The 23,153-nt window shown below is 38.4% G+C and overlaps 1 protein-coding gene across 5 annotated transcripts in view; it reads left to right on the top strand.

The window, feature by feature from the left end:
* The window catches only part of COL12A1 (collagen type XII alpha 1 chain), a 117,460-nt gene that overhangs the window by 67,902 nt on the left and 26,405 nt on the right, over window positions 1-23,153 (top strand). For all 5 annotated transcript variants that reach the window (XM_036076812.2, XM_078055084.1, XM_078055085.1 and 2 more), the window contains 19 exons: window positions 624-763; window positions 1,194-1,323; window positions 2,753-2,895; window positions 4,203-4,332; window positions 5,015-5,157; window positions 6,826-6,955; window positions 8,927-9,046; window positions 10,129-10,275; window positions 11,007-11,123; window positions 11,294-11,440; window positions 11,978-12,052; window positions 13,570-13,709; window positions 15,030-15,153; window positions 15,327-15,470; window positions 17,206-17,370; window positions 18,718-18,756; window positions 18,859-18,997; window positions 21,091-21,233; window positions 21,741-21,850. In XM_036076812.2, the coding sequence (XP_035932705.2) occupies window positions 624-763; window positions 1,194-1,323; window positions 2,753-2,895; window positions 4,203-4,332; window positions 5,015-5,157; window positions 6,826-6,955; window positions 8,927-9,046; window positions 10,129-10,275; window positions 11,007-11,123; window positions 11,294-11,440; window positions 11,978-12,052; window positions 13,570-13,709; window positions 15,030-15,153; window positions 15,327-15,470; window positions 17,206-17,370; window positions 18,718-18,756; window positions 18,859-18,997; window positions 21,091-21,233; window positions 21,741-21,850 (2,426 nt within the window). The remainder of the gene's footprint in view (window positions 1-623; window positions 764-1,193; window positions 1,324-2,752; window positions 2,896-4,202; window positions 4,333-5,014; window positions 5,158-6,825; window positions 6,956-8,926; window positions 9,047-10,128; window positions 10,276-11,006; window positions 11,124-11,293; window positions 11,441-11,977; window positions 12,053-13,569; window positions 13,710-15,029; window positions 15,154-15,326; window positions 15,471-17,205; window positions 17,371-18,717; window positions 18,757-18,858; window positions 18,998-21,090; window positions 21,234-21,740; window positions 21,851-23,153) is intronic.

Here is a 23,153-nt window from a genome sequence, read left to right on the forward strand (position 1 = left end):
AGAATCCCATCTTTACCTGGAAACAGTGGGGTGACTCGGTTTTGCTAATCAAATTTTAATGCATTTTTTAAAATGACATGAATTGCTTTTATTTTTTATTTTTTATTTTTTTATTTTTTTTTAAGATTTTATTTATTTGACAGAGAGAGAGAGCACAAGTAGGCAGAACAGCAGGGAGAGGGAGAGGAAGAAGCAGGCTCCCCACCGAGCAGGGAGCCTGACGTGGGGCTCGATCCCAGGACCCTGGGATCATGACCTGAGCCGAAGGCAGACGCTTAACCGACTGAGCCACCCAGGCGCCCCATGAATTGCTTTTAATATCCTTGCTTGGAGTTACCGGTCTCTGTTTATGGAGAAAGACATTTATTACTTTCTAGGATTAAAAAACAACAAACTAAAACAAAAAACCACCCTGGGACAAAAATATCTTGTGGAGAGGAGACATATGTACCAGATTACCACAGACTTTCTTTTATTTATTCACTACTTCAACAAATATTTGTAGGGGCCCCACTGTGGGGTCCCTGCCATGTTCGAGGTGCCTTGGAAATATCAAGGTACCTGCATTTCAAGTGTGCTTGGTGGTTAGGATCATAGTGTCATGTGATTTCTGTGCACTGCAGAACCTCTGAATACTGTGAGGAACCTCAGAGTGTATGACCCTTCTACCAGCACCTTGAATGTTCGCTGGGACCATGCAGAGGGAAACCCTCGTCAGTACAAGCTCTTCTATGCACCATCAGCAGGTGGTCCAGAGGAACTGGTAATTATGTCCTGGAGTGAAAATTACATGTTTATTTAAACTATAGCTGAATGCTTTAAAAGCTGAGCTAAAAATGTTAACGGATTTGCTTTAGGGTTGAAGAAGTTCATATTCATTTACTAGAACTTGACAGAGGGTAATAGATTGTTGCCTTAGTGCCAGGGTGATGGGGAGGAGGGGGGGATTGAGCTGGGGGAGGTAATTATTTCTGGAAGTTCTAAAGGGGGATCCTAGAGTGAGCTTAGGGGTCTAAAGAAGTCTTTATAACCTCTTGTAACAGTTCATATGGGGTGCACCTTATATCCCAATATTACAGAACTTGCTTCTTGACTTGGTCTTGAGTTAGTATTTTGCGTATTACATTGTTTGAGGTATTATTTCTTTTACAAGTTTTTCAAATCAAGTGCTTTATGTTTATTAAAATGTTTAGGTACCAATCCCTGGGAATACCAATTACGCCATTCTTAGGACTCTGCAGCCAGATACCCCATACACCGTTACAGTAGTTCCTGTTTATACTGAAGGTGATGGAGGACGCACATCGGATACTGGAAGGACATGTAAGTTGAGAAGGAAGAAAAATTTAGCTTTTTCATTATAAATTTTGCTTTTCATTATAAAGGCCACATAGGCCCACTAAGAAAATTTTGAAAATTCTGAATGATAAAATAAATATATACCAATTACCCATGATTTATCTTCCGAACACCACCAACTGTTAACACTTCGATGTATGAAATAACACATTTATTATGGTGTTTTTCTACTGAAATGATACTATCAGGATTTATGAATGTGCATACGATCATCAGTCTGCTCTTTCAGTCATTCTCTTTCACTGACGAAAGTTCATTTTGCTTTGCTTTGTGCTTTATACATTTGTGTGAAGCAGTGCTTTGTAATTGGCTTTGAGAGTGTGAATTGTTTATCACATTACTTGATTGCACATTTCTCTGGTTTGCTCATGAAGTGCTTTTGGTCATCAAAATTCTGTGTGCTTTCGTTTGCTGTTAACATCTTGAGAAACCAGTTTATAGCGGTTTTACTGTTCTTCATAATAGTGCTTACAGGCTTTTGTGCATACTAATAAATAATTTCTTTGGCTTTAAAAATATACTTGCTGATGGCTAAAAGGAAGCAAGTATGGGTGGCTTCTTTTGGTAAGAGATTAGTGCTCTAGAAAGATGATGTTGTCGACTCAAGTAGACTTTGGGGTTAATACATGGATTTAATTTGTATGTTTTTCTAAGTCCCACTTGGGGCAGTTAATCGAGAACTGAATGTATGTTCTATTTTTCCCTACTTTTGCCTTTTATTTTTTAAAAAAATTTTTAAAAAGATTTTATTTTATTTATTTATTTGAGAGAGAGTGAGAGACAGCACAAGAGGGGGTAGGGTCAGAGGGAGAATCAGACTCCCCGCTGAACAGGGAGCCCGATGTGGGACTCAATCCCGGGACTCCGGGATCATGACCTGTGCCGAAGGCAGTTGCTTAACCAACTGAGCCACCCAGGTGCCCTTGCCTTTTCTTTTAATCACAGAACACATCAGTAGCTATTTCTTGAATGAAGAAGGAATGAATGAAAGAATGAATAATTGAAGCCAGTGGACTGAATTAGATGGGCTTCATAGCTGCTGTCAGTTTGTACTTAAAAGGCAGACACTACAATTCCTTTTCTCTATCTCTCTTTTTCAGATTCTTGTCCCTTATCCCTTGTCCTTTTATGGCCAGCCCAGTATTACTACTTTTACTAGCTTGTTTTTATCGGCAACAACTTTGCTTCCATATCGACAAAGGCCATAATTGGCTAACTTCGACTAAATTTGGATGTGGAGGGTTTTAATCTGCTTTTGTGTGTAGATAATTAGAAATGGAAGGAGGACAGTGTTTTATCCTGTTACAGAGCATAAGTCCTAGAGAAGTGATCGTGAAAGCTCAACATATATAAACAGACTTCAGCATAGATGTGTCGGCTTTTCTTTCCTCAGTGGTGAGAGGGCTGGCAAGGAATGTCCACGTGTACAATCCGACGCCAAATAGCCTCGATGTCCGCTGGGACCCCGCGCCCGGGCCCGTGCAACAGTATCGCATCGTGTATTCTCCTGTGGCTGGCACAAGACCCTCGGAATCTGTAAGTATTTTGTCCTCTATGAGTTCATTCCAAGAATTGTGTAGATTCCCTGCGCCTCCTGCCATGGCTGCTGGGCCAGAACAGTAAGTCAGTTGTTGGTGTGGCCCCCAGTCTTATGGAAACGTCCTTTCCTGATGAACATAGCCTTGTGTTTGTGCCTTGTTTGCTGGCATGTGAGAATGCCAACCACAAACATGATAATGAATAATGCTTAGATGGTTGCTCCTAATGATTCAAGGCAGGTGTACTAACTACAGGGTTAGTTGGCAAAAATGAATTTTGGGAAATACAAATTAGCTATATGACTTAAAAAGCCTAGTAGTAAATGCAAATCATTGATAGAGCTTGTCGATATGGGCTTTTGTTGTAACATAGAAATGTCTCTGTTATGAAAATCTTTTTTTTTAAAGATTTTATTTATTTATTTGAGGGAGAGAGACAGAGAGTGACAGTGACAGAGAGAGAGAGAGAGCACACAAGCAAGGGGGAGAGGAAGAAGCAGGCTCCCCACTGAGCAGGGAGCCCAATGCGGGGCTCGATCCCAGGACCCTGGGATTATGACCTAAGCCGAAGGCAGATGCTTAACCCACGGAGCCACCCAGGTGCCCCATGTTATGAAAATATCTTAATGTTTGCCTTCACTGGCTCTTACAAATTGTCCAGTTGATTTTCTGTTCCCAGTACTATTCAGTTTTATAAGTAGATTGACAATGTAAGAATCAGAAACTACTAATTTGAATAAGAGTAGTCTCAGAACACCTAAGGGAAAGTAAATCAATAGACTAATTTATGTCTTTATAAATATGGACAATGGTGGTGAACAAAGAAAAACAAATGATTTGCCTGTCCCTGTGTATGGTAGGACAACATTGCCCTTATCCATTTGTGGAGTGGCTCTCTATTTTAACACCAAATCTCTTCCCTACTAGCGTGTGTGGGGGACCCCTTCTCTTATGTGTGTCTAACATTCAGGATGCTCTGTAGGTAACTACCATGAGTCCCAGATGTTGTATTTGGGAATCTTCACAATAAACATAAATGAGAGATGATTGAAGCTAGTAAGGGTAGCTCAGTATGTTTATTAGCTTAGTGAGTGTGAACTCACTTTTTTTTGGGAGGGGGAATTTCTGAGGAGAAATTGTATCTCACGGTGTGGCTTTGTCAGATCTCACGAGGAAGTACAGTAGTTAGCTTCTGATGTGCCTAGGCTCAGCTTTTTATTATAAATGTTACTATGTTGACTAATAGAAGACCTGATAAGCATTTGAGTTGCTGTCAAGCAGAATTTGGCATTTCCTCCCCTCCAGATTGTGGTGCCAGGAAACACGCGCACGGTTCACCTGGAGCGGCTGATTCCCGACACACCCTATTCTGTGAACATTGTAGCTCTCTACTCGGATGGAGAGGGGAATCCCAGCCCTGGCCAGGGCCGAACGCGTGAGGCAGAAATCCTTTCTCCACCCCATTACCTTGTAACTCGGTTTGCAGGGCTTCTCTGAGTGAGTGAGAAGAGGGAGGCGGGTGGTGAGAGAGAGGTGGTGAGAGCTTTCTCCACCTCTGCACAGGCAAGGGTAGGCCTGGGCATGCCGTTCTGCCTGGGCATCCCCACATTCAAATTCCAGGCTGAGGCTCTGGGCCCCTAACAGCCGTCGGGGCTGAGTGAGCTGCTGTGGGCCATTTTCTCATCTGGGACTTAAGTTAAGGAGAGGCTTTTTTCTTCTGCCCTGCAGTGAGTCTTGTCACCAAGCGGGCACTTTAGAAATGTGAGGGCTCCGCCTCTATGTTTCATTAAACAGGAGGTGGTTATAGTAGTTTAAGATAATCCCTTGCTCTCCCAGTCTCTATATTTAAGCTCAAACCTAGCTCAATGTCACTGAAAGTTCAGCATGTAACCGTAGCTCTGAAATGTAGCACTTTCTGTTGTTTATGGTTTCACATTAAAACCAGAGGAGGTCTATATTTTTTCATAAGGGAGTAAACATCCTAATGAGTGTGAAACTCCCACAAATGACTTCCTTAATCTGACCCGGGTAAAACTCTTTTATACCCCTCCCGCCACCCCCATGTCCACTGTGCTCACAGGCAGGGAACTAACTTGATTGTATTTTTATTTATTTAGTACCACGAAGTGGACCAAGAAATATGAGAGTCTTTGGGGAGACAACCAATAGCCTCTCTGTGTCCTGGGATCATGCCGACGGGCCAGTTCAGCAATACAGGATCATTTATTCTCCCACTGTTGGAGATCCCATTGATGAATATGTGAGTCCACTTCTCACTTAGTTGAGCATTTTGTAAACTCTTACCTGGTTGGAAGGTGAAATTAAGCTTTTTTATTTGAGAGTGTACTGTGATTACAGTTGAGTAATTGTGTGACAGTCATGTTTTATATGACTTCCTCTGACATGATATTGGGAACACTCAAATGCGTCTAATGTGGCCTCCCACATTACAGAGAATCAATGTCTTTGGGCCCATTTCTGTTCTAAAGACAGATTGGAAAATTGTCTTATTGCATGAAATGCATATTTCTAGCTACCAAATTTTATTCATTGGAACTGGGTCTAGTGAGACATGATACCTAATATTCTGAGCTACTTAATGTTCAAAAGATGTCACCATCCAAATCTTATCCTTTCTTTAAATCTAATTTCTCTACAAGATACCACTTAAGTATTCAAGTGCTAACTGATGTCTCTCTTCTTTAAATTTAACATTTTTCATTACACTTTGGTTTTGGAATATACATGCTCTCATATTAGTTTCAAACTTTTTGTGTGTCACACTATCTCTTGAGAACCAGATTTAGGTTTCTTGGAGCTTCCTCATTGCCCTCACCAGGCATATCCATTTGCTATGGATGGAAAAACTCACCACTCTTTAAAAAGTGTACTGATTGATAGAAGTCATAGGTCAGGAGAAAATTACACAAAATATTGATAATAAAGTGGTTAGGTCTGTGGTTTGCAACCATTCTGCCACAGACCCTCTTGGATCATTCCACCTTTGTTCTCCCCATGTTATGTTTCATCTATTTGAACTTGATATGTTAAGCTTTAATTCAAACCTGCATTTTTATTCATCAGAAACACATGTAACTGTCATTTGGAGTTTCTGATCAAAATGAGATAAACAGTATTACCACACTTAGTTTGCCAAAGCATAGAAGCTGGTGCTTTAGCGTTTATTCAGCATTGCCACAGACGAGTACTTGACTTCTCCCCACTTTCTGAAAACATTAAAATATAATCCCCCCCAGTTCACTCTTTGTAACCAGGGGACTCTGTGCTGCGAATCACTGGCATAAGCGAGGCACGTTGTTTGTAGAAGTAAAGCATAGTGTTGGAAGAGAGATTGAGAGATTTATCTGGTTTGCATCCTCTTCATGGAGGTAGTTGAATGTGTTTTCCATTTCCTGTTTTTCATCTTTTCCACCTAATTAGTATCAGCCAAGCTGATACTCCTGAGGGCAGGCTCAGAGTGCATGTGTGCTCACCAATGCATTCCCAGCGGCGATCACCGTGCCCGGCCCACAGTGGCTGCATGGCGCATACTCGTTGCAGGCATGCATGAAAATGTAACACACAGATGGGAGATGGAGACAAACGTAGGGCTGCTGTGTGCTGCAGGAGTCAGTAGTGTGCACCGAGGTGTCATGCCTGGTCTTACCTTTCCTCCTCACAACTTCCTCCAGAGACAGGAAGTCACAAGGCTGGTAAATGGCTGATCTGGGATTCGAGCTCAGATCTCTCTGACCCTCAAACCATTACTTGCATGCTGCACAGAAACAGTGTAGACCTTGACATGAGCCTTGTGTAACAGAAGCAAAACATGAAGAAACCGTTGCTGTTTATAGAAATAAAACGGTGTTGTCTTTTGATCTGGAAGGCCTCTGGCTGATAATTAATTTGTAATTTAACTTCCCTACAGACCACAGTCCCAGGCAGAAGGAATAATGTGATGCTGCAGCCGCTGCAACCTGATACTCCATATAAAATTACTGTTATTGCTGTTTATGAAGATGGAGATGGTGGCCATCTAACAGGAAATGGAAGAACTGGTAAATGTCTTATCCCTTTTATAATCTTTAAGTTTTGCCTTTACCGATGCATCCCAAATACAACATAATGCTGCATTAACATTTACATTAAACATTGAATTTTGGCAAAAATGATATGGGAACAGAATTTTATGTTAACTTTTTAGAAGTACACTCAGGAAGAAAAAGGAGACAAAAATCTGCATCTTCTGCTTTGTTGAGATAGTTTTGTTTCTGCTTTGGAAAACCATCGCATATTTTCTGAATAATGTTTTAGTTTGTGTGGGATCAGTGAAGGAGGTAGCTGTTAACTCAGTTAATGTAGTATCAGCAAAAAACACTATCGTGATAGAATCTTAAGTCATAAAGAAGCAAGATGATTATCAATCATCTTTTGTCTTTACAATTTTTTTCTATTGTACCAAGTAATTTACAGAAAATTATTTGCATTCGGGCCCCTTTCTAACTTACATAGGAATCAATTTCTTTTCTTTTTTTTTTAAAGATTTTATTTATTTATTTGACAGAGAGAGACACAGCGAGAGAGGGAACACAAGCAGGGGGAGTGGGAGAGGGAGAAGCAGGCTTTCCGCGGAGCGGAGAGCCTGAGGCGGGGCTCGATCCCAGGACCCTGGGATCATGACCTGAGCCGAAGGCAGATGCTTAAGGACTGAGCCACTCAGGCGCCCACAGGAGTCAATTTCTTACTTTTAGAGCAAAGGTTCTCCAGATTGGTTGCTCGTTGGAATCACCTGAGGAGTTTTAAAACATGCTTGTGCCTGGGTACCACCCCCAGAGATACTAATGGATTTGGTCTGAGGTGTGGCCTGGATCTGCTTATGTTCTAGTGTACAGCCAAGATTGAAAGTCACTGGTTCAGCATAAAGGCAGGCTGGGCTATAGGTCTGAGTTCTGTTACTGGTCAACATGGGCGTTCCTCTTTCCACTTCATTCTGCAAAAATCCACTTAAGTAAATGATTTCAGGTGCCTTGCTACATTCGGTTGCCCCAACTCTTTTGGTGCTTAAACAATCTTGACATTACAGAATTTGGGAGAGGTAACATTTGAAAGCTCCCAAGGGAAAAGCGTGACTAGAGTTGTTTTAGCTTAGTCTCTCAAGGCCAGGAAATTTATATATTTATTGATGCTTATTGTCTATAGAACTGAGTCAATGGAGACTCAGTTTAGTGATTCAAGATGATTTAAATTGAACAACCTTTCATTTTTCACATTCCCTTTGGTTTTAGAATATATTTTGGTACTTTTCTGGGGGAAATGGCATGTTTTAGAATTTTGCGCTTTTCAAAATATATAAAAAAATCTTTACCAGACTTGAATTTTCCAGGATGTGCCAAAGCCGTTTCTAGTTTCTCTTGCAAAAAAAGTTTTTAAGTTGAATTCTCTATTTGTGTAATGAGATAAATAATAACTCAGGGATGACTCAGCATGCTGCCTGACAGCATTGGTTTACAGGGGATGTAGCTGGAGGCAGGAAGTACCTCTGGAGGCTTGAGGATTTGCTCTAGGTTATGCTGGGGGAGGACAGGAGTGTGCTGGGAACGAACATCATTTCAGTCACTCGCTAGCTGTGTGGTCTTGGGCAAATCGAATCTTCTTTATGTGATAAGTTGGTTGGACTAGACAGTTTCTAAATTGCTTTTTGGCTCTAACAATCTGTAATCTATAACATGTTAAAAATGGTATGAGATCTCTTGTAGTTTCTGTAATTCTACATTATATAACCTAACAGCTCTGGGACACATCAGTTCCTGAGTCCATTTGAGTGCTGTTTGAATTTGGACAACTACTAAACTTTCTGTTGAACATTGCAAAACTTTTAGATTGTTTTCTGGATGAGGGCATTATAGGATTTTATTACATTATTCCCATGGGACCGCACTATCAGTACTCATAATCAGTACTCATAAAGTTCTATGCCCTCCTTGTGTGTCAATGAAAGGTCAGTAATGTGTGCCAATATTTGCTTGCAGTGGGACTGCTTCCACCACAAAACATACACATCTCTGATGAATGGTACACGAGATTCAGGGTATCCTGGGATCCTTCACCCTCTCCGGTTCTTGGATATAAAATTGTGTATAAACCAGTGGGTAAGGAAGAACCTTTATTATCATAAAAATGCATCAGAAAGCTGTTTGTTTATGAGGGAGTTCATTAGATTCTCTTGATAGTTCAGTTGTCACATCCCCTCCCACTAGAGGCAATAAATTTTTGGAAATAATGTTCTAAGCCAATAGTCTGAAGTGTCATTGTTACTATGAGTGTAGATGAGACTCTCATTAAATTGCATGATTAAAAACTTTGGCCTGGTTCATAAAATTACACAAATGGAATCTGTGTCCAGACATTCTATAAGTTATTATGATTGTGAAATAATGCATATTTAATCAATATAAACTCTTATATTTTCCATTATGTCAAGGTGTTATTCCATTTGGGGCATATGCATTTTAGTTTATTCTTGCTGGGCTTGCTTTCAACTTCCCATTGACATGTGCACCTAAATGGATATCATCTTGATTAACTGATTTGCTATCTTTATTCCTGTTCTGTCTGTATGCTTAGCAAAATGGAAGAAAAATACTCTTCATACCAAATTTGCCAGGGTCTCTTCCACACCCCAGAAAGGGTGTGAGCTAGGAAAAGATTAAGGAGAGAGGACAAGAGAAAGGAAACATGGGCCTTAAGAGAGATAACTGAGAGGAGGAGGAAGTGTTGGTAACTGAGGACCTTTAGTAGCCAAACTTGTGGGACGAGGACCAAGACAGAAGTTCTTAAATCATCTCCACAACAAATTGGAAAAATGTTAATTGAGCACCTACTATATGCAAAGCACTATGCTGCCAAAGTGGGGCTTAGAGAAGAGGCTTGAGGATTTAGAGTAGTTGACTGTGTGATTGAATTTATTCATTAAAGGAACATCGATGACATATCGACTACATTCTAGGTACTGTGTAATGTATGCTTTGAGAATAAGAGGTGAAGAATTGAGTCTCTGCTTATAGTTTTGTATTCACTATATAATGGAACATGTGTTACAGTGAGCAAGTGCATGATGGGCTGTGGAATTAATGGTATTCATACTATCATTTGAGTGTAAGTTATTTGATTTTAAGGAAAATATGAGACTGGGGTGGAATATTTCTTTGTCTTTTTGTGATTGTTATTAAAGGTTCCAATGAGCCCATGGAAGTTTTTGTTGGAGAAATGACATCATACACGTTGCACAATCTCAATCCTAGCACTACTTATGATGTGAATGTTTACGCTCAGTATGATTCTGGACTCAGTGTCCCTCTGACGGATCAAGGCACTACCTGTGAGTCATGTATCTTTTTTATGGTTGTAAGAAAAATGTAGTACAAATTGCAAGGTCAGCCTGTTTTAGTTTTATTTCTTCTTAACATATGCATGTTTCCTCAGCATTAAGTAAGTGGCTCTTTCTTGTCCAGCCAAACAAATATATAAGGAATATAACTGAGTATACAAAGATGTATGTGATGAGATATTTTTACTTCTCATAAGATATATTTTGAATTTTAAAAGATAAAAAGTATAGAAATTATGATTTTATCCATGAATTATCTGTAAAATTAGATTTGGAATGCTACGTATTTTTTTGACATATGATGTTTAAAAATATATTACCTAAATGCATTGATTTAATTGAAAGTTTTCACAGAAATGCTGTGATTACTGACTCAGCCCAAAGATAGATTTTGTTGTCAACAAGTACTGAATAACTATTTAAAGACTTAGGAGATAGCCCTTTAGAAAAATTTCTTATTATTTTACATGAGACGATATGTAGTGTCCAGTGGGACTATGTGGAATTTCTTTCTCTTGAAAATTAGTGATAGAAAGAGAGGTCTGATTTAGCTGTACCACATTTTCATGTATGTTTCATGTAAGTTTCTTACAGGGAGACATACTAAGAATTTAGGCTTTTTTTTTTTTCAGCCACAGAAGTTTTAAAATTGTGTTATGATTAAAAGTATGCTTTTTTGTCTTTATTTGCAAAGTAAATCTATTTCTTTTTTTATTTTGTAGTGTATTTAAATGTGACAGATCTGAAAACTTACCAGGTTGGGTGGGATACATTCTGTGTTAGATGGTCACCTCACCGGGCAGCCACCTCCTACAGGCTAAAATTAAGCCCCGCAGATGGTACGTGTGCCAAAAAAATAAAAAATTAAAAAAAATAATAATAAAGAACTGGAGCACATAGTAGCGACATTTTAAACTTCAGTAAAGGAGTGAAAGAGATGAAATGATATATAAAAATGTCTTTAAATATAGTTGATGGTGATACTGGTATTTCCTTTTGTCATAATCAGGAACCAGAGGACAAGAAATCACAGTGCGTGGATCAGAAACCAGTCACTGCTTCACTGGTCTTTCACCAGACGCTGATTATGGTGTCACTGTTTTTGTGCAGACACCAAATCTCGAGGGACCGGGAGTCTCTGTCAAAGAACATACCAGTAAGTTTTTGAGTAATCTGAAAATCTCTGTATGGCTTCAGATTAGAATGTTCTAGGTGAGGGAGACTTAAGTGACTCCCGTGTAGGCACTTCTTCCTATGGACCACAGTAATTATAATGATGGCAGATTCATGAAGAAGGAATCTGTAGCTGGTTCAGGACCTTTCTCTATAACAAATCCACGTTTTCCCTGTTACAGAGTTGGTGTTCTTTTAAGGAAAAGGCTACAGGAGGGAGATAAGGTTCTAGCCGGCAGTGAGAAGGTGAATATGCACCCATAGTAGTGACTTTTACTCGCTGACCCTATTCGAAGGTCTTTCATGAGTCCTTTGAGTTGTGGTTTTGCTTTCCACAGCTGTAGTCAGCGTTCGAATGACTACAGATGACACCAAATTTGGATAAAATAGAATTTCCAGTCAGTCAGTGCCAATGAGACTTGATTTGCTATCTAGGACTTAAATTGCTCATAAAATGGACTTCCTGTGATATGAAATTTGCACAGGTTCTGTTCTTCTAATTATTCTTTTTAAATTCTAGCTGTAAAACCAACAGAAGCCCCTACGGAGCCACCCACACCTCCTCCCCCTCCGACAATTCCACCGGCCCGGGATGGTAAGTGGCGGTACATTCAGCTGGTAGGGATTTATAGCCTTCTTATTTATGTAGCCTATACATGATTTCCAATTGATATAGGGTATTTCTGATTTACTATTCTTGCTGAAGAATTTTTAGATTAAAAAAAAAAGATTATCAGTAATTGTTCTTCACCCCCCGCTCATTTTGGTGTGTATGAAATCAGTCATGAACTATAGCGCTTCAGTTGGAACTCTGTTTCCTCGATTTTGCGGATTAATGTCTAGTGATACTTTGCATAGTCCATGGTCACATGATGGACATTTCTTTCTCCTGGCTGCCGGCGTCAATAGGCGCTGTGAACGGTTTTGGCTGTATCTTCAACCTACCCCTGGGGCCTTTGGCTTTGGAATTCCTGGCTTCTGCCCTGGATTGCACAAAGCTAAAAAATGTTCATTCACTAAAGTTTGAGACATAATTGTCACTTGCAGTGAACTGGCAAAAGACATGCTGAGCTAATAGGACTGGTCTCTCAGTAATTTGGGGCAATTCTCAGTGTTTTATCAGATTAAGTTTAAGCTAATTAACTACTGGTTTATTCTTTTTCCCACATTCTGTTTCCAGCATTTAATTGAAAGAGCTTCAGATTTTAAAAGCATTTTTCTTTTGTCTTAGGAGGTTCTAGAACGCTACAACTTTATTAAACCTATTAAATAAATAAAATTAAAAATTAAGAGTGTATTCTTATAGGATAAAATAATATTATACAGGGCAAATAGTGTTATTATAAGGTAAAATAATAATGGGTTTCTTTAAATTAGACTGGCTCCCCGGGTGTCAACATCCAGCACCAGAGTGGTGCATTTGTTACAATCCCTGAGTCTACACTGGCACATCATTTTCATCCACAGTCCACAGTTTACATTAGGATTCACTGCTGGTGCTGTATATTCTACATGTTAGGTTTTTATATACTAAAATTTTAATTTTTTTTAACCCTCCAAGTCTGAAAATTCAAATCAAAGACATTGTTTTATTCCTTCCCTTTCTTCCCTCCCTATAATTCTAGTGGCCTAATTTAAAATGAAAAGACACCTTATTTGCACCAAATCTTTGCTAATTATACACAAAATCTCTATACCCACTGCTGGCTATTCTTAAATTCTGGACATCATTGCTTTTCATTTGATTTCCTCCTCTTCTATTGTTTTAAGCCACTTGAACAGTTCCATGGGGAAAGAACATATATTTGCATAATGGATCTAAACAGATGGAGTAATTCCAGAGCAGAAATTGAGGGCCAGTTAGACTAGTGCTTCTCAAGCTTCATTGTGCGTGTGATTTGTCTGGGTATCTTGTTGTTGTTAATCGGATCCAGGAGGCCTGGGGTAGGACCAAGGATTCGGCATTTCTAAGAAGCTCCCAGGAGATGCTGCTGCTGCAGAACTACACCTGGAGTAGTGGGGTTTTAGGCTACATTTCTTGGTTTTGTGACTTCATTTGAATGAAAAAATTCATGAGATTTGGGGTTTCTCTGTTTTTTTTTTTCTCCCCAGTATGCAAAGGGGCCAAGGCAGATATTGTATTCTTGACTGATGCCTCCTGGAGTATCGGGGATGATAATTTTAACAAAGTTGTAAAATTCATTTTCAATACTGTGGGAGCCTTTGATGAAATCAGTCCTGCTGGAATTCAGGTGGGTACTGTTTCATAGGTGGCTATTCATTTGTAATGTCTTGCTGTTTCCTTTGAATATTTGTTTGTAAGTAGAAAGGCTTTTCAGTATAAACTATGTTCTAACTTTTGTTATTTACTATTTTCTTGACACATGAATTTTTGGGAAGGAGTTGGGTATAAATGGCAAATAGAAAAATAAACCCTCCTCTAGGTATTCTCTTGGCTAGATGATTCTCCTTTTGAAGAGTTTAGGGCATTCCTACTCTGACTTCCTGCTTAAGACTTCCGATGATGATACATTTCCATAAAAGGTCATCTAATGTTCTGGAAATTAAATGCATTATGATTGTCATACCCTGTTAAGTTAGAGGACTCAGTGATGAATAGTGACTGGAGTGGGTGTGCGGCATTTCGTACTTGGTCATTGTGGCATCTTAGATTATGAAAATAAGAGATTTTGACATAAGCCACAAATAATTTCATAAACAAATCACTTCTTCTTTTATGGAATATACTAAATTTCAAATCCCCAAATAATCCTGGGAACATTTTTCCAACCCAAGAAGAGTAAAAATTCAAGCTAGTTATAGTCTTAATTTAATGTATTAGCAACCAAGCCATCTTTTTCATCCTTTTAGAAATTGAGATTTCTAGTAAAGAGTAAAAAAATAAGTACTGCATTTTATTAACTTCTATGTACCAGCTACTGTCTATACATGATTATCAGTCCTTAAAACAACTCTAGAAAGTAAGTATAATTGTCTCCATTTTACTGATATGGAAACAAAAGCCCAGAGATGCAGAGAACTTGCCCTGTGTCACATAGCTACCAATTGGCAGAACCAGGATTTGAATTCTGACTATGAAGCCTGTACTCTGTCCAGTTAATCATACTGTTACTACACTTGTGGTGAGTGCTGATTATTATCACACAGGCAACATTTTAGTATTACCATGAAGAGTGGATGCAGTTAACGAGAAGAAGCAGTTGGCTGAGAACCAATTGCTTCGCTGACATTTGAGTTCAAGATGGTGTGTTCTCATTTCTAATCCTGGGACCTCACTCTTCCCTAGCTTTACCATCCCTTCCTACATCCTAGAGAAAGGTTGTGGATACCATGTGAATACAGCATATTTACAATGTTAATATTATCGACAATTTCATCGAAGAGTAAAAATGAGAATTTAATGAGACAATAGTATCAGTGTTATAACATTAGCTATAAAGAGCTTATAATATTCTGTCAGATCTAAGACACGGACACCGGGAGGGGCCACTGGAAAATTAAAATATAAAAAGAGGCATCTTAACCTCATCACCGACCACATTTCCTTTCAGGTCTCATTTGTGCAGTACAGTGACGAGGTCAAGTCTGAGTTCAAGCTGAACACGTACAATGACAAGGCCCAAGCCCTGGGGGCCCTCCAGAATATTAGGTACCGAGGAGGCAACACAAGAACAGGTACAGTTAATCGAAGTGTACGTAGACCTTCACTCTCCAAAGTGTTGGGAGTGGTAGAACCGAGTGTGCTATCACATTTCATTATTCAGATTCCTATCAGTTGAGTGTGACTAATGGCACTTGGATAGTTTTCACAGAACTGACACTAAAATGTTCCATGCCACACTCTATAGGCAAGGCTCTCACATTTATCAAGGAGAAGGTCTTGACCTGGGAGAGCGGCATGAGGAAGAATGTCCCCAAGGTGCTGGTTGTGGTCACAGACGGTCGGTCACAGGATGAGGTCAAGAAGGCGGCTTTGGTCATCCAGCAGTCAGGTAAGCACAGGCAGTTTGGTGCCTAGTGATTGCACTCATTATCTTCACATGTTTTACATGTTCAGGAATGATTGCAAAAGATGAAACTGCTGCTTTTACTTTATTGTTCCTGCTTTACTCTGGACTCCGTACCCTTGAAATGTTGGTTTATATTTAATCAGATGGTTTAGTAATTGCTCCAAAAGGACATGGTATATATCTTCGTTGAAGATGTGACTCGGGGTGTGTAAAAGAGCAAATCTACCTTCCCCATAGTGGCTAGAAGGCTACAGAATGCAGTAAGAGAATGCTCCTAGAATAGGCTTCATGCCACAGCAGACATGAATTTTGGTGCTGGGTCCCCAGGCAAGGAGAAGCATAGGGAAGCCTTTAGCTTTAGCACGTCCTTGCAGATGCAGACCTGATGCAGATTGCTGAAAAGAGGTGTAGTGAGGCCTCAGGAAGACATCTTTGGGGTCGACCTTGAAAAATCAAATACCCTGAGAGCCTCCTGGCAACACTGCCCACTGCATTCATTTTTTAGGATTACTAGAGATGAAATGAGGTCTTACCAGTACTTGCATTCACACCCTCCACACCCCCGATTCCCAACCCCCAGGCAGAGTCCAAGGTTAACATATTTTGGAGAGAATTCTGTTTTGTGCATGACCTATTGTAGTAAATTACAAAACAATTTGTTATATGGAATTTGTCATCTGGACATACAGGATTCTTTGGCTAAAAGTATGAGTCATGATTAGTGCTAAGTCATAGTGTCTTCTTTCAATACAGATTGTTCTTTGCACTGACTTTTTTTTTTTACTAAATTTTTGCCTTTATGTTACACACTTTAAGAAGATATCCACGTATTTTGGGCTTTTGGCTGATTTAAGTTTGGGGTTATGAATACTTGCTCAAGTTACCTTATTCATATCTCGTTAGAGAACTAATTTCTTATATAGTCTATTTTTTCTACTTTCAAATTAAGCTTTTGGAGTGAAGTCTTTGTTTATTTGTATTAGCCTAAATAAATGAAAATTTATTGCCAGTGGGAATTGTCAATTCCATTTCGAAAGTGGCTAGAGTGCTGCCTTTGAGCCTGAGTTTGTTGAGAATATCAGTTTCAAGAACTCAAATTTTAAAATGAGCCCATTCTTGGGGCACCTGGGTGGCTCAGTCGGTTAAGCATCTGCCTTCGGCTCAGGTCATGATCCCGGAGTCCCAGGATCAGGCCCCGCATCAGGCTTCCTGATCGGCAGGAAGCCTGCTTCTCCCTCTCCCACTCCCCCTGCTTGTGTTCCCTCTCTCGCTATCTCTCTCTCTCTGTTAAATAAATAAATAAAATCTTTAAAAAAAAAATAAAATAATATGAGCCCATTCTTGGTTTCTGAATTACATAAGCTTAAAATGTTAACGGTGCCTAAGAGAGCTGTAGAATAGATGGGTATATTAGGACTGGGGGTCTCTGGAAGGAAACGTGCACCACAATAAGACTTGCTGCTGTTAAAATGTGCTTCTCTTAATTGTTAGGATTTTATTTTAGGAAACCCAATTAGTTGAGTTTTCTAAGCCAGAAAATAGGAAGACCTGGAAAAAGTACCTATTTATTAAAGAGAGTTTATGTCAATTAAAAGGACTTGCTGCATCTATTGAGAAAATCCAGCATCATTTCTGGAAAGATTTTATTTTGAATTGCTGAAACAACAAAGGACAGAAAAAGGGATCTGTAATTCACTCTATAAACACTGCTTTGCAGGGTTCAGTGTCTTTGTAGTTGGCGTGGCTGACGTTGACTACAATGAGCTTGCCAACATCGCCAGCAAACCAAGCGAACGGCACGTGTTCATTGTTGATGACTTTGAATCTTTTGAGAAGATTGAGGACAACCTCATTACATTTGTCTGTGAAACTGCTACTTCAAGTAAGTCCTGGTCCAAATGGATCCACAATCTCACCAGTTTTGGAAGATAACAACTTAGTGGACAACTGTCTGTCCTATATGGGATCAAGTCTGTGCATAAATAGATCCCGGGGAAATCACTTGGGAATCTGATGAATCATTGTTCCTATTGAGATTGTGCTAAATGTGTGTTTGTCAGAGGTCCGCTTTTAGCCCTGACGATGTAATATTCCTTGTATGGAAATGAAATGTTTTAACATATCCTTTTCCCACCATCCCGATGCTATGACATTTGAGTAAATTAATCTTCAGCTTAGAAACGCATTTCTGTAAGATGAAGGTTTTCCCTATTAGTAATCAATTGGTATTTGTTCTGTCAACATCCGTGCTTCAAGGGAGCAATGAAAACACTGACGTTTGCATGTGCACTCCATAGAAATGCACTTGGTTCTCATTTGTTTTTTTGGGTGTAGAGTTTTTATTTTTTGCCAAGACTTCAAGTTCAGTTTTTAAAATACAGTGAAGGACCAAAGATTAATTATTTAAGTCAATTTATCCTCTTCCCCATCTATAAGTGCTGATTCTTGGGATATTATATTATGGAGACAGTTTTGTGGCTAGTATAGACCCCTAGTCCTAGGAAGGGCTATACTTTACAAGTGTTATATTTCCCCCTATTAAGCATTACTAAAAACTCAGAACTCCAGGTCAAGGTGGCAGTAGTCAACAAATGGCTGTGGTTTACTGTGAGAGCTTACGCTAAAGCTCAGAATGGAGCTGCGCTGGGGGAAGTGGGTCTGGATGTACTGTTATCTCCCTTGTACTGCAGGGGGTCCTGAAAGCCATCCCCTGGTAACCCTGGCTCTGGGGGTTCAGGGTGAAAACTATGGCACACTTGTCACTGTTAGGTGATGTTTGGTGGCCAACATGAGGCTTGGCGGCGTGTCAAAGATGGCTGAATAGGGGCAAACTCCTCCTGCCTTTGCATACATTTAAAATCCCCTGGGAGAAAGCTTCTTTCATCTACTGAGGAACATCTGAAAATTTAATTCTTTTTACTTCTATTTTAACTTATTGCATTCTCTATTAAAATCCTTTCATTCTATTTTACTATTCATAAGAACACTGTAAAATGCCCACTTGGGCTGGAGAATTAAAGGAGAAAACATTGATTATACTAGTCGGTATGAGAATTTCTACCACCCAAAGGAAGTGTACAAAAAATAACATATAAAAGGGTAGATTGGTGTTATTTTTTGTAAATGAATGAACAATTACTTGGTACATATACATAGCTGACTTCTGTGCATATACAATGTTTGTATTTCATGTTTATGAATCGTACTTAAAGAGCACTGTACATTGCAGGTTGTCCTCTCATTTATTTGGATGGCTACACCTCACCAGGTAAGCATTTATACCCTTGAACTAATTTATTTCAGGATTTAAGCAATAAAATCATTAAAATAACCTCATTTCAATATTTGTTTTTCTTTTTTTGTTGTAAAGGTTTTAAGATGCTGGAAGCATACAACCTGACGGAAAAGAATTTTGCTTCTGTACCAGGAGTCTCTTTGGAGTCAGGGTCTTTCCCCAGCTACTCAGCTTATAAGCTTCAGAAGAATGCCTTTGTGAATCAGCCTACGGTGTAAGTGTGACAACTAGGAGGTTCCTTTTCTTATAATGGGCCTGACACTTTCCTGAGGTTCTTAGAATTGTGCTGACTTCTTAAAAGCTAGAAGCTTTAGAATTGTCAGCAGTCTCTTTATGGATGATTTAGTTTAGTTTCCTTAAATACAGTCGGGTTAAGTGTCTTCCATCAGGTCCCACAGGAGACTAGGACTCAAGCCTTGCTATTCACAGGCCCAAGAATGTCATCTGGTTCTGTATTATTATGGATTACGGACCTTTTAGGATTTAAGGCTAGGATTGTAGATTTAAGGCTTCTTCTAAGGGAGACTGTTTAAACAGGAAGGCAACTAATTATTTTGAACATTTCTCCCTGTGGTGCAGAGGGACTGAATGGAATAAGTGCAGAATGGGAGCCGGCATTCTTTTTAGTGTTTCAGATCTCCAGAAGATGAAATATTGTGGCAGTTTTGCTTGTCCAAGATCAGACAGGCAGTGGTTAGTTTTTATTGGCCAGGGCTCTGGCAATCTTTTGGGTTAGCTCTAGCTGTTGTTACTTTACTTCATGGAAGTTTGCACCTGGGTATCATAACTAAAATATATATTTTTTTATTCATTAGAATTAAAACACTTTAATGTTGAAAATATGTGTTTGGCAGCTTATGGAGAGAAAAGAACAAGAAGAAATAAAGCCTTCAGAATCTTAGGACAGGGTCAGAAAATGATGTCTGAAATTTGAAATGTTTTGGGAAAGCTGATGGAAAATTCAGACTAAAACCAAAGCTAATTTCTTTTAAGAAAGCACAGATCATATTGTTGTAGTTTGACCACACTGGAAGTTCCTAACTCTTTTATGGTTAACCATGTTGGTTTGCAGCTTTAGGTTTGTCAGTGAACCTTAATACCCAGTGTTTAACTTTCAGTCACCACAAGATATGATTCCTACATTTTAACTTACGACAGCCTACTGTGTTCTCAAGAGTCAGAACTTGTGGCTGAAAGAAGCTGAAAGAAAGAAGCATAAATGCAATTAAAAGTTTTTCATAAGTACTCACTAACTGAGGAAGGAGAAAAATGGATTGGGAGAGAGATGAATTAATACGGAGAAGATAATATTTTTAATATGGATTATTATGAAGATAGTGGGTTTTTGCACATACAAAAGACATTGTGTCAGTTTGCCCAGAACACATGTTTTAAGAAGCAGGGCAGCATCGTATTCCAGAGGCACGAGTGGTGTGATACTGGGACATGAAACTTCAAGAGACATTCTGTGCCCTCTGTCAAAGTTTGTGGAACAATAGCTTCTTTTCTGTCTAAGAGCTGATAAAGCCTTTTTGCTACCTTCAGGAAGAAAGTATTATTAAATGGTCTCAGACAGAAACCCATCAATCCTGCTTCAAAGGCTCCCCCAGAACAATGACTGACTCAACTCTGGAAGAACACACGGGACCACATGTTTTGTCTAATAGTCTTAGAGCCAAGAAACACTTCCTTTTAATTGAATCACATCCTTTATCATCACTAAACGTTTGCACATGTACATGGCTTTAACATTTATTACTGGTTTTATTTTTGGGAACATGTGAGCTTCTGGAGATTATGTGATTTATTTGATTTCAAGGGAGGAATTTGGAAGTGTAAAAATGATTAGAGATAGGGAAGGAGAAATTAAAACCTTAAGCCATATGACTTATGATCTCATACCTTTGACATTGGGAATTAAGTAAGATTCATTCTCTTTAAATTACATCCATAGATATAATGTTTATCACTCTAAAATTATTATGTAATTTTATAATCATCTTTGTGTCTAGAAAAAATTAACAGGTTATTAACAGTTTTTAACAGTAGGATGAAAGACCATTGGGCAATTTCCCAGACTTTTGCGCCCTTAGCAGATTGTAAATAATCTATTTACATAATAGATCTTTAATGTGTGTTCTTTTGATGTGTTTCCTAAATTTTTCCTCTTCTCATATGTAACCAGATTATTATGAATGGATTCTAATACTACCGATAATGAGATTATCCTACAAATATTTAGAATATCCTCTATTTCTGGTGAGAAATCCTTATTAACTAATTGATCAATTATGTTTTATCCAACAGAGATCTACATCCAAATGGACTCCCTTCTTCCTACACGATTATATTATTGTTCAGACTTCTCCCAGAAACTCCCAGTGACCCTTTTGCAATTTGGCAAATCACAGATAGAGACTACAAACCACAAGTTGGAGTGATTGCAGATCGTAAGGATTTTTATCTTTTTTTTTTTTAAATTTTTTTTTAAAAAGATTTTATTTATTTATTTGACAGAGAGAGAGATAGTGAAAGCAGGAACACAAGCAGGGGGAGTGGGAGAGGGAGAAGCAGGCTTCCTGCGGAGGAGGGAGCCCGATGCGGGGCTCGATCCCAGGACCCTGGGATCATGACCTGAGCCTAAGGCAGACGCTTAACGACTGAGCCACCCAGGCGCCCCAGGATTTTTATCTTATACTAAGGCACATGCATACATATTTTTGATTATGTTTTCTCTTTCTGTCTCTTTAAGAACCTTCTGAATATATATATATTTACTTGATATATGCTTTTATGTTTAAAGTTTTAAAAATATATCAGTAAATATTCTAATTACATTTTATCTCAACCTAAATGATTGAATATTTTAGAAATCTCTACAGCAGATGTTATTTGCTAATACTTTCAACATAAAGCATACCATGTGTGATTTAATAACAATTACGTGTTGGTTACAGCTTCTAGCAAGACCTTATCATTCTTTAACAAGGATACAAGAGGTGAGGTGCAAACTGTTACATTTGACACAGATGAAGTGAAGACATTATTTTATGGAAGTTTTCACAAGGTAAAAACATAAAATTATCTGTTTTGTTATAGAAAAATAATATGACTTAAAAATTAAAACTAATGTATAAGTTATTAAAATGTCAGGTTAAATTGGTAGAAACATAGCTATGTCTTTTAAGAACAAAATCTTATTTTAGAGGATTTGATTAATTCAAGAATATTTAAAATAAAACAATAATTCTACTAATAAAGAGATAACTAGTACTAACATTTTGATATATTTTCAGTGCTAATATCCTTTCAAAATATGAGTCACGTAGTATATATAGTATTGGATGCCTATTTTTTCTACCTACCATTTTATTGTGAACCTTTATGTCATCTCATTTCAAAAGCTTAATTTTTGTGGATTGTATTTTAATTGATAAAATTATTCTTTTTTAGAGCACAGTAAGCTCCTTCTGCTTGTTTGTTTATTGAAAAGTTATAAACATGCTAGTCCAAAAGTTATGATTATCTACCAAAATAATTAATATACAAATTTATGAGATTAACTTTTCAATAAACACACTTATGAATTCTCTAAAAAATATTAAAAGTTCTAAGATGCATTCTTAGGGGATCGTCTATTCTTGTTGATCTTCATTAGTTTTTTGCATGTCAGCATCAGAGGATAATATAGACTTTCTATCAAAAAATGATTAATTGACACATTAAGTACTAAAGTTGGGAGCATTAGAAATGAGAACTGTCTAGGTTAGGAATGGTCTTTTTAATGGTATTCCTTCATCTGATGGATTGAGTTAACAGGAGGAATACCACTTGGGCAACAGTATGGCACTCAGAAAATTAGTCCTTGTGCACAGAAGAAAAATATTTCCAGTTCAGTCTGATTCTCAAGTGAAAATTGAACTTTCCTGTACTTGAATAGTTCAGCTAGATTTCTTGCAGATTCTACTCCTGAGAATCTTGGTTTCTTTCCAGAATGTTTTTTTATTGATGAATCACTCTTGCCAGGGATGGCAAGGGACTTTCCTCATGGAGCTCAAAGTGGCTTCAATGTGCGCATTAGTGAGAAACATAAAAAAAAAAAAAAGAAGAAGAAAAACAAAGATTTCTGAGTATAATGGCATATCTACTTAACAGTTTACAGATTTCCATGATGAAGTACAGTAAAATAAATGCCTCACCAGGAAAGCAAATTCTAGTTTGACAAATATTATTAGCTTTAACTGCTCCTTATCTGATAGTAGATGTTGAATTTGGCTAAGTTCTTATGAACTTTTTTGGCTCATTGATACACCTATTAAACTTACATTTGAGTACTTGCTAAAAAGAACTATTTTATTTTTCCTTCCATA

Source organism: Halichoerus grypus, chromosome 9 (genome assembly GCF_964656455.1).
Source record: "Halichoerus grypus chromosome 9, mHalGry1.hap1.1, whole genome shotgun sequence".
NCBI classification, from domain to species: Eukaryota; Metazoa; Chordata; class Mammalia; order Carnivora; family Phocidae; genus Halichoerus; species Halichoerus grypus.